The sequence below is a fragment of the Bacillus rossius genome, chromosome 12 (assembly GCF_032445375.1).
Source record: "Bacillus rossius redtenbacheri isolate Brsri chromosome 12, Brsri_v3, whole genome shotgun sequence".
In the NCBI taxonomy this organism is placed as follows: Eukaryota; Metazoa; Arthropoda; class Insecta; order Phasmatodea; family Bacillidae; genus Bacillus; species Bacillus rossius.
Genome location: NC_086339.1, coordinates 22,685,499 through 22,701,281, shown reverse-complemented (window position 1 = coordinate 22,701,281; position 15,783 = coordinate 22,685,499). Strand labels below are relative to the sequence as shown.

The 15,783-nt window shown below is 36.6% G+C and overlaps 1 protein-coding gene across 6 annotated transcripts in view; it reads right to left on the bottom strand.

Moving 5' to 3' along the window:
• LOC134537694 (tuberin) overlaps window positions 1-8,173 on the bottom strand; it is a 60,696-nt gene extending 52,523 nt beyond the window's left edge. For 2 of the 6 annotated variants that reach the window (XM_063378412.1, XM_063378413.1), the window contains exons 1-2: window positions 8,079-8,173; window positions 4,836-4,944 (exon numbers count right to left, since the gene is read on the bottom strand). In XM_063378412.1, the coding sequence (XP_063234482.1) occupies window positions 4,836-4,902 (67 nt within the window). In that variant the 5' untranslated portion in view covers window positions 4,903-4,944; window positions 8,079-8,173. Of the gene's footprint in view, window positions 1-71; window positions 3,671-4,835; window positions 4,945-8,078 lie in introns of those variants that run through there. The other 4 variants (XM_063378415.1, XM_063378414.1, XM_063378417.1 and 1 more) reach the window with 4 other exon arrangements.
• Window positions 8,174-15,783: the final 7,610 nt, after the last annotated feature.

The following is a 15,783-nucleotide window of genomic DNA, read 5'->3' as shown; positions in this document are numbered from 1 at the left end:
AAACACATTATTAGAGACCTGCAAAATTCGCGGTTTCATTCGGTGATAGGCTAGAATTCAAACACATATACCTCTTAGATAATTTTGCTATTGGCTTACTGTTCATCTGGACGAATCTCAACCAGTTAAAAACTAGACACCTGCGAGTACTCGAAATTCGAGTTTCGAGTCGAGTTTTTTAGTAATACTCGAACTCGAGCTCGTGGCTTTTCAACAACTCGAAATTCGAGCGAGCTTTTCTTGCACTCTACCTATAGAAAAAAAAAGACTCTCATTATAAGGGAATAAAAGTCTTACAACACTATTATCCTTTACTTTATAATGTAACATGATCGACCGTATACATGAACACATCATTTTTACGTACCCGGGATTTACGAATTTCCGTGATGAATTTTTTTTACTTCAATAATTTTCCGCATAGTTTTAATGTATCACTTTCCTGCTTTATGCGGAAGTATTTCCCGCTTTATGCGGAAACATTTCCCGCATTTTACTGTAAAAAGCGTTTAAATTGTCCGGGGTCTCATCATTTACGCCATAAAATGTGTGATATAAAGTCCCGTTTAAAATTTTTATGAAAGTTCCTGCCAGTAATGGCGCACGTAATTATAAATATGAAGAAAAGACAAATGAACAACAACTTACGAAGAAATATGGATGATGTACCATAACTACAGTACAATTCCAATAGTTATCTTAAGATAATTACCATAAAAAGAACTAACGATTCTTTGTGGATACCATAACTACTGCAGAAGCATGATAGTTACCACATTTGCACTATAGTTGCCGTAATAACCGAGATGTGTATTTACCGTGATGGTAATGTATTTATTTAGGACATATTAAAAAAAAAGGATGTTAAATCTTGATATGTACGGTTGGCACATGTTGCTAAGAAATAATGCGATCTGAAAGAATGCAGTACTACTACGAAAAGTGAAAAGGGTACTAGTGGATTTTTAGGTTATGGCAGTCTCTTTCGTTTTTCAGTAATATCGGCCGAAAATTAACAAGAGTATTGGAAGTTGGCAGAAATGCCGATTCAACTAAATATTGGCAAAATCGGCTTCTTCAGTACAGCTCTACATTTGATGACATGAGTAAACATATTTCAGACTACAGGACATTGAAAAAGACTTTAATTTCCATGTAGGTTTATTGTGCGTAAGTTTTTTTTGCAAGTGTAAATTGAATTAAGTAAAATGCTTCTATTTTTATTACTTTAAATTGATTAAACTTAATGACAAGTTACAGATATTTGACACTAATTTCGAGGTTAAACAATTTGGTAAATATGTAGAGTAACGGTATATGCGAAAAAAAATGCTAAAAATCCGAAAATACTTTTATTCTATGCTCTTTCACTTCCTCTTTTCAAATCAACCGGCGGAGATAAGAAATTCCAAATACTTTAGGAGATATAGAATTTTTTAATTTTGCAATACAACACCTGTACAACCATTAGACCGACGCCATTTTTGTTATTTTGCCGTGTGTTCGTGAATGCGTAATAAATAAAATGGTCGATTAGGTCAGGTCAGTTACATTATTAATACTTTCAAACTAAGCGGACATAAAAAATAATGTGAATTAATTTCAATGGTTCTTTAGTTTTAAAGTATTTATAATGTAACTGACCTGACCTAACAAACCCGGACAATATCAAAATAAAAAATAAAACTTTAAAATTAGAAACGTTAAAAACCCACCTAAGTTGGAGGCGGGTACATTTCCTTTGCCATTAGAAGGAAATGATGTAGTCGTTCACCTACGTCGCGATACCTCCGACGGATTAATAAATAAATAAATAATCACGTATTGGTTCATTTGAATACTGGCCAATCACGGAACTGTCACGTGACAAAATTGTCCAATAAGAAACATAATAGATACTCGTAAACCAGAAACAATGGTGATCGCCGCATGAATACCCAGGTATTGTGATGAAAATTAAAAAATTCGATATTCCTAAAGTATTTGGAATTTCTTATCTCCGCCGGTTGATTTGAAAAGAGGAAGTGAAAGAGCATAGAATAAAAGTATTTTCGGAATTTTAGCATTTTTTTTCCGCATATACCGCGACTCTACATATTTACCAACAATTTTACTAAAGCATTCCAGCCACACAGGTTGCCAGCGAGAGATGCTTCTCATCTGCTGTAAACACCATCTCCAATCGTAGAGCTAATTTAACTCCTGAACGTGCAGAACAAATTATTTTTCTGCATGATAGATTGAAGAACAGAATTTAATACTCTATGACAATCTCTCTCAGAATTTTTGTGCAGAAAAGTGGAAATGTTGAAACAATGTGAATGTACTTTTCAAACAACATGATTTTTGGTGCTCAGTTAGTTGAAGCTCAGTAAGGACTCCAGAAAAATTGACAAGGATGAAATTATTCCAAAGTTATGTTACATTTACACAAACATATACGTACTTGTAAACTGTGGTTATGTTAGTTGGATGATATCAGTTACTAATGAACCAATGGAAACAGGTTAGATTCAATGGAAAACATGTTTTTTTCCCTAGCAGTGCAAATTATAAAAGCACTCTGTAAATAGTTACCCAAAATTAATAAGCCCACTTCATTTTAATACTTTATTCAAACATTATACCTACTAAGTTTAAGGTAAAAATAATTTCCCAAAAGTGTAACTGTATCACAAAAGCTCAAGCTTCGAGAACTTTCAAGTAGGCTCGCTCGAGCTTGGCTCAAAGTAAAATTCTTAGGCTCGCAGACCTCTAATGTAGGTCTATCTATTTAGTAGGCTAACAATGATAATGGTTTCTTTTTTTATTTCCATATTTTTCTCAAAAGTTCTCACATTTTATTACTCCATCACAGTAAATTTATGTGCAATAAACTGAAAAAAAAAAAAACTCGAACTCGACTCGATACTCGCGAGTATTTTAGCAAACTCGCTCGAGCTCGACTCGAAGTGAAAATCTTCTGCTCGCAGAAGCCTATTAAAAACCCTCAACCAAAGAAGGATTGAATCACAGACAAACCAGCTGAGACGACCTACAAGTCGGCAGCCAATGAACTTGCGTTATTTGCCCAAGTGTAAAGGGGTATGTACAGTCTATCCTGAAGGCCATCGAAACCGCAAATTTTGCAGGTCTCTACACATTATAATTTCAAGTACCTATATTTGTTTTACATCACATAATTAATAATGTGTAATTATAATTAATATATATATATATTACTGTTACAGTTACACATTTGCTATCTAATTAAATACTAAACAAACTGAAACTCCTATTACTAAAAAGCTAATTAAAATCATATTAGATTCACTTTTTGTATGAAATGACCCTTCACCCAATTTTACATCTGATTGCTCAAGGAAATGATCTTCCTGATTCAATTACACAAAAAATGTGCAGGCTTTCGGGCCACTGTAGAATTAACCTGCCTTGTGGATTTTTGCTGTGTCTAGCTGGAAGAAATAAACTCTGCAATGCTGCCGAGTATTACGGATTTCCCGCGATTATTATTAAGACATTCAGTTATGGAATAACGGAGTGTTATTTACTTATTACAAAAACAGAAAAACTCAATGACACTTCTGAAATATTGTGTGTATCAGTGTTTCATACTGTAAATTTTGCTCATTTATCCATGTAACAACAAGATTACAAGTTTTGAAAAATATGTACCTAACATTAATGAATTCATAAACTTAATTTATCTCCTTTAATTTTTAGTGCTTTGAAAACCTGTGAAATTATTAGATTTTTTAATGGATGGGTTAGTTTGTCACTTTATAGGAGTGGTAATTATTTTGTGGAGTCTAATATCTGGTGTAAGGTTTATGCTGTTTGCTGTTTGTGTGTTTTATTGTATGTATTACCGTGATTACTGATGTATCTAAGTTGGCAGCACTGTCTCTTGACGTTTCTGTCGACATAGCAGTCGGTTGTCATCGTCAGGGTAATGGCTGTGTAAGTTAAAATGGCAAAACCCCAAAAGACTAGCCACATAGATACTCTTAGCAAGAGCAAGGCATGCTGTCCTTGACACCAGTTCTCACCAACTCGTTAAAGTGGCATGCTCAACTACACTGGTTGTCAACATATTTTGCATGGACCTCAGCGAAATCGGCAGCTGTGGTTCTTCACGTCTAAATATTGAAATTATTCTTAATTTTTTTGTTTTTGTATCATATTTACAGAACCATTCAAAAAATTAAAAAACGATGACACTGAACTAAATCAAATACTGGACAGCTCTAAGCTATCAACACAAAAGAGCACAGGCAGATTTATGGAGGGAGGGAGAACACATGCAAATACCTACAAACCCCCCTCCCCCACCCCCAACTAGCACTTAAAAATTAACAAGGAGTTTAATATGGTCCTGCTAAAATTACGTTCGTTACGATGCTTGTGTATCCCCCCCCCCCCCCTTTTTTTACCAACAGAAAAAAAATCCTGTATCCGCCTTTCATGCGAGCGTGCGAAATTTAACTTGTGGCACGACAACAATGTTTCTAATTAATTAATAGTTAAATGTTGTATTGTACTATCTGTCAACAAAAAATATATTTTACTTCTTCTAAAAATGTTTGAAGAAATGGCCAGGTTTATTTTGTCAATAAACTGACACAATACCAAAAAAAAAGTTTAAATAATAGAAAAATAGTATTATTTCACTATTATAAGGTATTAATATGGTATTTGTTTTCAACAACTGCATGTATCTTATAACACCTGTTGAACTGGTGTGACAACAGCAACAAATTTTATGCACAAAAATCATGAAGCGGTAATGGTTTCTAGAGTGGTTGACTAAATACAGGAATTTTCCAAACACTTACCCTTATTAATTTTAAAAAAACTCTTCAGTTTTTCTTGAAAAGTTTTATCCTTTTCTTTGGAGCTCATTTTGATGCTGTACTATATATCCCCACTAAAAAGGACCAGTTACTAAAAAAGAACCACAGACACACACTTATAAAAAGGTTTTCAATTTATCAAAGCCAGTAACAAAAGAAATTTTGTCAATATTAACAGTGGAATGACATTACTTAAAAAGACCAATGTTCATATAAATATTAAAAATTTCTTTAGTTAATTTTAAAACAACCTAAAAAATATGCTTAATCACTTACAAACTAAAATCAATTTCTTAGATTATAGTATTAAAATATGTACTTTTGTCAGTAACGGACTTTGTTAAAACAAACCAAATGAGTCCAAACTCAAGAGGTTTACTAGTAGCCATTGAAGAGTTCCACTATTCACCTCCTGGCTCAATCATCAGATCAGTTCGTTGGTACCAAATAGTTGTATTGTCATCTGGATTACTTTGAAACATTCAATTTGATACGACAATAAGAAGTAATAAGAATTTACTTCCAAGATTTGTTTACATAGTTCATTAGTTAGTTACAAGTGAAGCTAATAAAAGCATGTTAAAAAAGACCTACAAGGTACCAAACACCTTTAAGTAGCTGGTAGAAAGTATGGTAAATATGTAGTGTACGGATTAGCGTCAAAATTTTTTTTAAAAATCTGAAATAACTTTCATTATATGCTCTTTTACGTCCTCTTTTCATTACAGCCTGCGGAGATAAGAAATTCCAATTACTTTTGGAGATATTGCCATTCTTATTTTGCAATACAAGACCTATGTAATCATTTGACCGTTGCCATTTTATATTTTGCCGTGTGCGTGAATGCCTAAATAACAGAAATTTTCCATTAGGTAAGGTTAGTTACATTATAAATACTTCAAAATAAAAGGAAATTAAAAATAATATCAATTAATTTTACTTGTATAGTTTTAAGTATTTATAATGTAACTGACCTGACCTAACAAAACGGGACAAAGGTAGATTAGATCAGGTCAGCTACATTATAAATACTTTGAAACTGAACGGGCATTAAAAATAATAAAATTAATTTTAATGGTTGTTTAGTTTTAAAGTATTTATAATGTAGCTGACCTGACCTAACAAACCGGGACGAAGGATGAACAGTAGGAACTCACGTAATTTTCTTTTTACATGATCATGGGATGTGCACTCATTAGACAGATGCTTGAACAACGTTTTGTTTGTGTGCACGGCCTTAAGAGCACTAGTGTGCTCACTGCTCAATGTTTGTTTACGATTCGTTGCCAAGGCTCATTTGTAATGACGGCAATTTTTCTTTCGTATTTTTGTTTAGCACTTTAGGTTATTTGCGTGCTACTTGCTTATTTCTTCGTAGGTGGAATCTGGAAAATATCTGGCGTTTATTTATTCAAATTTTCTTTGAGGTAACATTGTTAAATTGAGTATAAAATTACGTATGAAGTAAAATAAAATGCTGCCACGTGTACGAAAATGCTGTGTGCCTGGTTGCGATGATAAATTTGCTGTTAGACACCGCTTCCCAGTTCACGAAGAAACTGTATACAATGAATGGATACAGAGAATAAATGTCGAGAAGCTGAAAACTCTCCACCCTCTTAATGCTGTAGATGTGATTGCAAACTTCAATAGTAATGCTAGCTTGTGACATAGGTGGTTTTAGCATAAATAGCTACTTAGGTCATTCTTCCACCAATGTTTAAACGGTTAGTACTGTGCACGGCCACAATAGCGCTGCAAATAGCGTTCTAGCTGTTATTCAGAGAGTGGCCTTTCTATCCCTCCCTCTATTTTCTATGTACATGATGTAGTCGTTCAACTACGTCGCGAAAAAAAAAAAATCATACTTGTAAACAAGCAACAATGGTGAACGCGGGAAGCCTATGATTCACTCATCCTTCTGGACATACCCGAATACTCACGTTGGCAAGCCTTCTTTCAACAGACAAGAGAGGAAAACACCCGATCGTGCATCTTGGTTTTTTTTTTGTTTAATGTAAATAAATATACAACTCATGATAACTAATGGTCAATTAGGTTATGTTAGCTACATTATAAATACTTTAAAACATTGTGGACGGTTGATTTGGTTAGGATAGCTACATTAAAAATACTGTGAAATCATGTAAACGGTTTCCTAGCGTTGGATAACTACATATTAAAAAGTTATTTGCTAAGCAACCATAAAATGATTTTACAGTTTTTTTAATGTAGCTATACTTACCTAATATAACCAACCATCCACAATGTTTTAAAGTATTTATAATTACTTCTTGTTAATTTTAAGAATGACATTTTATAAGTTAAACCCGCGCATTTGGAGAATAAATGCCCACTAATTTTTTTTCCCCCAAATAAATATATCTGTTGTGGTACGGAAAAAAAAGTGAGCATGAACTTGGGGTCGGGTTTGGCTCTCTCATCTGTGACTTGCCAACGTGAGTATTCGGGTATGTCCAGAAGGATGAGTGAATTGTAGGCTTCCCGTTGAACGCCGCATGAGTGCACAGGATGAAAATTAAAAAATTCCATATCTTCTAAAGTATTTGGAATTTCTTATCTCCACCGGGTTTAATGAAAAGAGGAAGTTAAAAAGTACAGAATAAAAGTATTTTCGGAATTTTAAAATTGTATTCAATAAATATCGCCCAAATATGAAAATTAAAAAATTTGATATCTCCTAAAGTATTTGGAATTTCTTATCTCCGCAGGCTGTAATGAAAAGAGGACGTAAAAGAGCATATAATGAAAGTTATTTCAGATTTTTAAAAAAATATTTGACGCTAATCCGTACACTACATATTTACCAAATAAAGTTTAAAGCTTACATTACAATAGCTGCATTTTCCACACTGCCGCCCCCAGTCATTCTTCCCTTCAATGCAGCTTTGCACCCTCCTCCCCTATTTTGATCATAACAACTGCCCACATCCCAAGTTGTTTTGAAGGTTTAATCCCACGTAATTGTACGATTTGAAGAAAAGAAAAAATAAATAAAATTAATACTTAAGTGTTTCATTGGTTAACCCTCGTCTTTATAATTAATCACTCTTATTTATTGAACCCAATTCTACTTAAAAAAAAAAAAAAAAAAAAAAAAGAGGGAGAGAGAAAGAGAGAGAGGTCAAAATAATTAGAATTTAATCCTATTGGCTCATATTTCGTATTTTTAGATGGGCACTATCATTTATGTCAGGAACTTACCATAAAATTAATGCTTCAATACAAGAGGAACATTGTCCCATTTCTCAGCGATACACCATAATCAAGGACCATAGAATAAATAATTTACTCTATGCGATACAGTACCTTTAGTCACAGAACAAGGAGGGAGATGTAGAAGCGCAACTCTTTTCAGCGGAAACCGAAACTGTACTTCGCCCGACATGTAACGCTATCTATTGGGTGGGCCCATAACTACTAGCTAAATAACTCGGAATAGTTGCTTTAGTACAAAGTTATAGGTTATAATGTAACCTTATCTACTTGACGTCTAATTGCTCATGAAAGTGATTTTTAATGTGCGAAACACACTTAACACTGTTTGGTAATAAAATATTCATATTATATATGTTTGAGTCGGAGATGCAACATTGTACAGGTTAAGATAAAACGGTTACGTTTTTAAAATCGTAAACCCGCCTTCACAGCCATAGCGAAAGAACATGTCACAGCATGCAGCAATAAAGTGGTAAACAACAATATAACAACAAAATTACAGAGATTATTTTAAATTGGCATGTCCATTATGCGCGTAACTCCATAATTAGCTTACATTTTGAGAACTATTAAATTTAGTGGTATAAATTTATACTGTGAGTTTGTTTATAAATTTATGTCAGCAATTATAAATTATCCAAATTATAGTCATAACTTGATGCATATAATTTTTTTAATCATTGATAGTGAAATATTAGGTAAAAAATGTGTTAAAACACGCACAGAAAAAAATATTTGTGATAGCTTAAAACTCGTCAATGTATGGTTAATGTACGGTATAACTTCATAATTAGTATATTAATGTTTGTTTTTTTTTAAATATAATATTTGCAACTTACTACGAAGTCCCATGAAAGATCCAATGTAAAATAAATAAAAACTAAAATTCTCCTGCAATATGTATAGGTGTTGCATATCCTTAATGTTATACTTTGTGTATGTTATTATTAGAAATGAAGTAGGCAACCGTATAGGTTAACATATTTAAATGTTTAAATTTAAAATTATTTATGTATTTTTAATTATATAGTAAATAGTAAAATATTACAATGTTCTTCAACAGTTTCAAAATAAAATGGTATGGAAGACCAAAGAGTTGGACATGTATGCAACCTGACACAGGGTAAGTAAATTAGTAATTTTATCTTTGTATCATACAATTATAAAGGTTATAAAAATTTATTTAAATAGTACTTTTTCAATGCAGAAGTAATACATATGGTTTATAACAGTCTATTGTAAAGACTGTGTATGGACATTGAAGAGTGACCTTTAACTGCCTATCTAGTTCTAAGTATATAAAATAGCTTCTAACATATCACAAAAACCATACTGCCGTCACCCGGCCTCTGTAGAAGGCCCGGGAAGTACCTGACGGGCGCTTCGGGCTTCGCGATGCTGCTGCTGTCTGGGAGGGGGGGGGCCAGGCTAGTGGAACACTAGGCCATTGGTGATGGGTCGTGGGTACTCGGCCCCCGCATGCCCCGCCGGGTACGCGGCTTGAAATCTATCCTGAACTTCCCTACTTGGTTGTGAGGCCGCTAGGCCGTGTGGGGGACAGAGTGGTGCGGAATAATCGTAAGCGACACAGTTTATGTTAAATTGGCATTTAATCCACGGACTTCTCCGGTGGTACGCATGGGTACGCTGTACTCCCTATACATACACTACGCAATTGCAGAACCGCTACTAAACTATGCGAATGCACTATGCGGCATCTGAGCCGTTGTACAGTTACATTAACACACGCTGATTACAGAACAAGACACGACACTAACATAACACTGTGAATTTGCCATGGCAGTCTCGTGGGGGCGAGGTCACTAGTGCTCTGGAGATGGCCAGCACTGAAAGTTAACTGTCTTAGGGGGCTCAGAGAGTGTGATCCTAAATTACACTTTACACTTACATGAGGTTGCAGCCTGTAGGCGTATGCGCGGCAGTCTTAGCGAACGAGTTGGCTGGAGTCGGCCAGTGCCGTAAATTGTGTGGTCCGTGACGTGGTGCGGAATCACTTAGGAAACGGACAAGATAAGCCAGGGTCCGCGAAATACACGCCGAGTCGACGTGAGCAGCAATGAAGTAAAAGGGTTTGGATATTAAATCAAGTACAGAGTGAATGATCGGTGGAACAAAATTGAAGGCTGCTCACGGACACTCGTCTTGAACTGGCGTGGAGTGGTTGGAGACTGCCGAACATGGCCGCCTCGCAAGGGAGGGAAACTTTCACCTCCTTTGTGAGTCGGCGCCAAAAACTTACATTAACTTAATTTGCTCTATTATAAGCTAAAAACACATTTCAGGTGCCCAATTTAAAGGTAGCACCTGGTAATTGGGTGCTTAAGGTGACGTCGTCCGACCGAAGGCCATCCTAAAGCCCGACCTGCAACCGCCAGTATTCAACCTCGCTAACGGAACGCGCCCCTAGCCATGGCCCACCCGAGTCAGTCGAGCCACCAGCAACCAAGGTAGAACCCGGCCCCCCTAATAAACAGACCGTCATTACAGCCGACCACATTGCAAAAACAAACACAGAATATTAAACAATATTACGTATTAATTAAAAGTTGATTAACGAAAGTGCGACGTAGGAGTGCCCGGGCACTCACGTGTGTAAATGCATCGATACGCGTGTGAGTGTCCCCCTGGCGGCCTTCTGCCTAAATTAGTTAATTAATCCATGTGACATAATTATTAACCCCTTGTGTTGCGTTATAACCTCCCACTAGAGCAGTCTGACAAGAGATGTACAGTCGCTGGTGTGACGTATAATTTAAAGGACATAATTCGTAAACATACTAACTTCAATTTGTAGAAGGGACGAGTGATGTTAATTTAGCCTTAATAATTAATGTAGGAATTTAACGCCCTTAAATTCTCTTATTAACACGTCACATTGGAAACTAACGTAATGAGGTCAACCCTAGCGCGAGGGCCACCGAGCCTCGGCCGGGCGCCATGACCTCACGCCAGTACAGCGCGACTCGTGGACCGGGGCGGACGCACGTCCCACGGAGAGACATCATCCATTGTGTGCATTGAACTCACTTCTGGTAATTATAGTCACTTCCTCGAAACCTCTTTTTACTAATCTCTCCGTGCGTACCTGGTCCAATTTTCGGTCCAGGACTTAATCCGGCCGCATAACTTTTAAAAACCCCTGCACCACACTTGGTCTGCGGGGTAGTTTCAGCATACAGCACAGGCCGCCTCCCGAAGAACAGAACTTTAACTAAAACCAGTCGCTCCGGCGCTGACACCACCCCGTAAGGGAACTTGAGCGAATTTAGCTGCGGTCCGCGCTCCACTACAGTGGACGCGAACACCGCCTCGAGACATTGATATACGGGATTGGCCGCCTCCAATCGCCCTCACCCCTCTTTTGAGTAACCAGGCTCAGAACCGCCTAGTGCCACGCTAATACGTAATATTTAGTAACTTTGTGCGACGCCTTGAATCTGGAACGTTTTCTTTTGTAAACTTGTGCGACGCGCTACCACGTAACATTTAATAAACTTGTGCAACGCACCTTCGCGTAACATTTTTTGTGAACTTGTGCCACGTCTTATTATGTAATTTTCAGACTAACTTTGTGTAATTGTGTAACTTCTGTATTGTGTGACGTCACCCTCTGTACGACGTGGCGTGTAATCAATGGTATTACACCAAAACCACAGTCGCATGAATAAACGACACACGTCATTTGTTGCATCCCTTCAGCGTCTGATTAATTAACCATACGACTCCCAACCACCACCAAGTAGGGAATCCCTCTTAACCCATGCAACACTGCCGACGGTCCTAGTGGGCCATGCAGGGCAATCGACCCCACGACCCACCTATCGACTAGAAAAAGAGCTAGTCTGACGCCCACCCGAAAACATTACATCCGCAACAGCCATTCCCGCTAGGAGCCGCACCGGGACTCGAACCCGAGACCCCGGACGACGGCAAAGGCTTAACAACTGTTTTAGAGTATTTAATTATTTGAATTGTGGCATCAAGTTGGCGACTGTAAATTTATTAACATATTGTCTCCCTGTGAACTGTATTAGTATGAGTTCTCCTAATCTGACTTGTTCATTGTCATGGACACTTTAATTAAGGCCAGTGGCCGCGGTGACTGTTAATGAGGTTCGTTGTCTGCTCCGTGCGTGCGGTGCTCGCATGGAGTAACTACGACGCACTTGTTTAATGCCTAAGAATTAATAATTGTGTCCTAGTGTCTTGTTCCTTAATTGTTTTATGGGGTCGAGTCCCCGGGGTTTCGTGCCCTTAAGTTTATTTGAGTCTAGTGGGGTCACGCCCGAGGTGCTCGCCTGACTCATTCCCACTGGGTTAGGGGTGCGCTCCGAAAACAGGATCTGGTACTAGTGGTATGGAGCACGGGCTTAGGGTCCATGGTCGGGACGATGTCAATACTTGGAAATCATAACTTTGGATTGTGCCTGCAAATGGAAATTTGCTGGTGGCCAGGAAGTATCCCTTTAGTTTCTACCAAATTCCTATCAAAAACATTACACCCCATCCATATATTATCAAGAAAGATGTGCATCTTTCTGTCCTTCTCTGAACTCTTTCTGTGGTCTCTCTTCCATCTGTAAACATACTCTGTAGCCTGTTCTACAACTTGCCCCAACTTGCCTTGCCCTTGACCACATATAACAAATGTTTTGCTTTTATATCTGCCTCCTCTCCTTGAGCATACCCAAATCAAGAAATGCAACCATCACAGACATCTGCGCCTCCTCCACCTCCCTTTTCACTTTATAAAATCTAACACCTCCCACTCATTTCGCTGCCCAATATAGCACTTCATCTAGATCATTCACCTCTATAACCAGGTTTGGGTTTTATAATACAGCAGTATACTCCAGCATCAGTCCAACCAATGGGGTGTACACTAAATCCTTCATCCTCCTGTAAGTCCTTTTCGGTATCCTTTAAATGAGTCCTGGGATCATATACTACTTCTTAACCACCCTCTGTATTTATTCCACACATCCTAGATCCTTCTGTAATGATATCTCTAGATAATTATAACACTTTACCTCCCCTATCTCCTACTCCTTACAGTGATAATTTTCCTCTTTACAATCTCTTAGTACACATTACAACTCTTTTCTCGCTAATGTTTAAGCCACTATATTTTGCATAATGTTTCAATAACCAGTATAAGGCCCCCAAGCAAATTCCTCCTTTCCCCAGGCTTTATTAAAATATTCCACCATCCACACACAAACTTAACATGTATTTAATCTTCCTAACCAATTAATTAATTATTATTCTAAACATTAAAGGTCTCATAATGCAACCACACAGCATCCCTGGAATGAGATATACAATATAAGAAAATTTTTTGCCTCATCTATCTCTTTAGTTTATATCTCACAAGATATTTCTTATTACATTCGCTAATATGTTCAAGTTCTTCACCTGTGTGCCAAGTGACACTTTGTCAAATGCATTTTCAAAATTAATGTTGCATACATCTTCCTTCGCTACTTCTACTGCTTCCATCAATACATTCACCCAACCATGTGTTTCACTTAAATAGCTCCTCCGAAAATTAGTCTACCATTCAGTAATCCATCCTATAAATTTCCCTTGTCACCACATGGTTACGAACCAACTTCTCCATCAACCTCCCTGCACTGGATGTAAGCTTTGAATATATATACTGTATAGAAGTCGCGAGTGGATAGGATTTACTCTACGTTTTTCAGAATCGTATGATGAGCAGCTTGGGAACTTCACCGCTGCAGTGCGCTGTCGTAACGCCCTGAATCGTCTTAGTTGTTATTTACACGTTAGAGCGCAGCGCTGTCGCCTGCTGTCATACCCCGCACCCCTCATCCATCATTCACTGCAGCTCAACGTCGTTCAACGGGAGGGGGAAGGGGTGTTTGAAGAGTTCGACACTTGTCCGCTTGGGACCACCACAAGTCGATGCCCTAGAGATGGTGGCGATTGCGGCGGTGAATTAACCAACTACCTCAAAACCGTATTAGAAATTTTAACCTGGGCTGGCGACTTCTATACAGTATATATATTCAAAGATGTAAGGCTGAATTGCCAGTTATTTGCGGAGTATGCCTCTTCGTGCCAGCATAGTCTATTTTACATTACATAATTTGAAAGGAATATTTTTATTTGCAAAACATGATTTTGGTAACATCTAGGTCTAGTTGTGTCTACTAAGGCATGCCAAAAAAAGTCGAGATTAGCACCTTTTTTTTTTTTTAAAATCCCAATGAAATATTAGGCTTCTATTTATTTTCGTTCCCTCGGGAGGTATGAGGGTAAGAGTTTTAATCCTCTTTTGATATCAAACAAATACTTCAAAAACAGAATTGTCTAAATAAAAATAAAATATAACAGCAATAGCAAAGTGCCTTAGATTTGTATTAAAATAAAAATTAATAATTTATGTTCCTATACTAAAATTTGCACTATTACACATTTACTTTTGCAAATGGTGCTTGAAAATATATATTTTACTCAGTATTAACCCACATGCTCTTGTTTCTTTGAAAACAATAAAGATGATGACGATTTATCATTACAATTCTTGCTCAGGGGAAAAGCACCTCGAGCAAGATAAAAATGTCCCGGGAGCATTTTGACTTAAGAAAACGAACATTCACTACCTAATTCCTTCCAGTAAATCTAACAGAAAAACAAGAACATTTGGGAAGGGGGGGGGGGGGGGAAGAGAGAGAGGGAGAGAGACTCCTAATTGAATGCACCTTAAACGAGTCTCTAGAAAAACATTAAGATCACATTATTGTTAAAAGTATAGACTAAATAATCGACATAATTTTTTTTTTATTATGCACATAACTTCAACATTAACATGAGTTGTCCACAGATCTGTCACTACCAGCTGTTATGAAAAAGTATGTCTGCTTGTTTACAAATAATTCTCAAAAGATAATGCTTTATTTAATTTTAAATGAAATGTAGTTATCTTACATAGAACATATTTAAATGCACTAGTAAGTGTCTTGTCACACTCTCAAATATGTTTACAAATTATTTGACAATACAGTTGGAGGGGTAATATTGGATGAAAAATAGCTTCCAATTTTTTTCCGTCACATAAATTTGGACAGAATACCTCAACAATTTTAAAAATCATGTCACACTATCAAAGTTTATTTTGGATCTGAGCTATCTTAAACTTTTTTTCATTTTAATTTAAATTTTGAAATTAAATAATGTAGGCCTATAACAATACTGGATTTTTTGATTATGTTTTATTTATTTTATTTTTTTGAAAATTTATAAATGAAATTTGCCGTGATATTCGTTACATAAACAAAAATATGTTAAGTGATTTTTTTTAAGTTTTAGAAAATAATTTACATTTTACACTTTTTTTTCGCATACAACATTCATAACAACATTATTTTTGTTATTTCACTTTTATTACGTCTTTGATCGCCCACGAATTCTTATTTGCCATTTTAAAGATGTCATTTCCGTTTTCGCTACACACGATTTTTATTGACTGTTTGCATCCAACAGCCAAGATATTTTAGAACCCGTCCTATATGCAAAATATTTTATGGAAGCTCGTCATTCAAATTGTCAAACAAAAAAGACTGTGCTAGTGATGTTTTCGGTGTGGCATAACCCTCCAACTTTATTGGAAGGTGTTGGAAGAGAAAATTTGACAGTGCGACAG